This window comes from Charadrius vociferus, unplaced genomic scaffold (genome assembly GCF_000708025.1).
Source record: "Charadrius vociferus isolate BGI_N301 unplaced genomic scaffold, ASM70802v2 scaffold818, whole genome shotgun sequence".
NCBI lineage: Eukaryota > Metazoa > Chordata > Aves > Charadriiformes > Charadriidae > Charadrius > Charadrius vociferus.
Window position 1 is genome coordinate 1993 of NW_009649591.1, and position 201 is coordinate 2193.

Consider the following 201-nt stretch of genomic DNA (forward strand, 5'->3'; position numbering starts at 1 on the left):
GCCCACGGGGGTGGCCCCGGGCTCCCCTCCCCCTACTGTCTGCCCCTTTGCCCTCCAGCGGACGCAGCCCCGCTGCCCCCGGTCAGCAGCTTCCGGGTGACGGAGGCATCGGAGAACCGCCTGCGCCTGGCCTGGGTGCCGGCGGCCAGCAGCGCCGGGGACCGCCTGGGCGGGCGCCTGGCTGGGGGCGAGCGGGCCCGG

General features: G+C 79.6%; 1 protein-coding gene across 1 annotated transcript in view; it reads left to right on the forward strand.

Moving 5' to 3' along the window:
• Positions 1 to 201, forward strand: part of COL7A1 (collagen, type VII, alpha 1) — a gene marked incomplete at its 5' end in the record, with an annotated part of 32963 nt that overhangs the window by 1989 nt on the left and 30773 nt on the right. Inside the window, one exon of the mRNA XM_009890406.1 lies at positions 59 to 173. Within this exon, the coding sequence (XP_009888708.1) occupies positions 59 to 173 (115 nt within the window). The remainder of the gene's footprint in view (positions 1 to 58; positions 174 to 201) is intronic.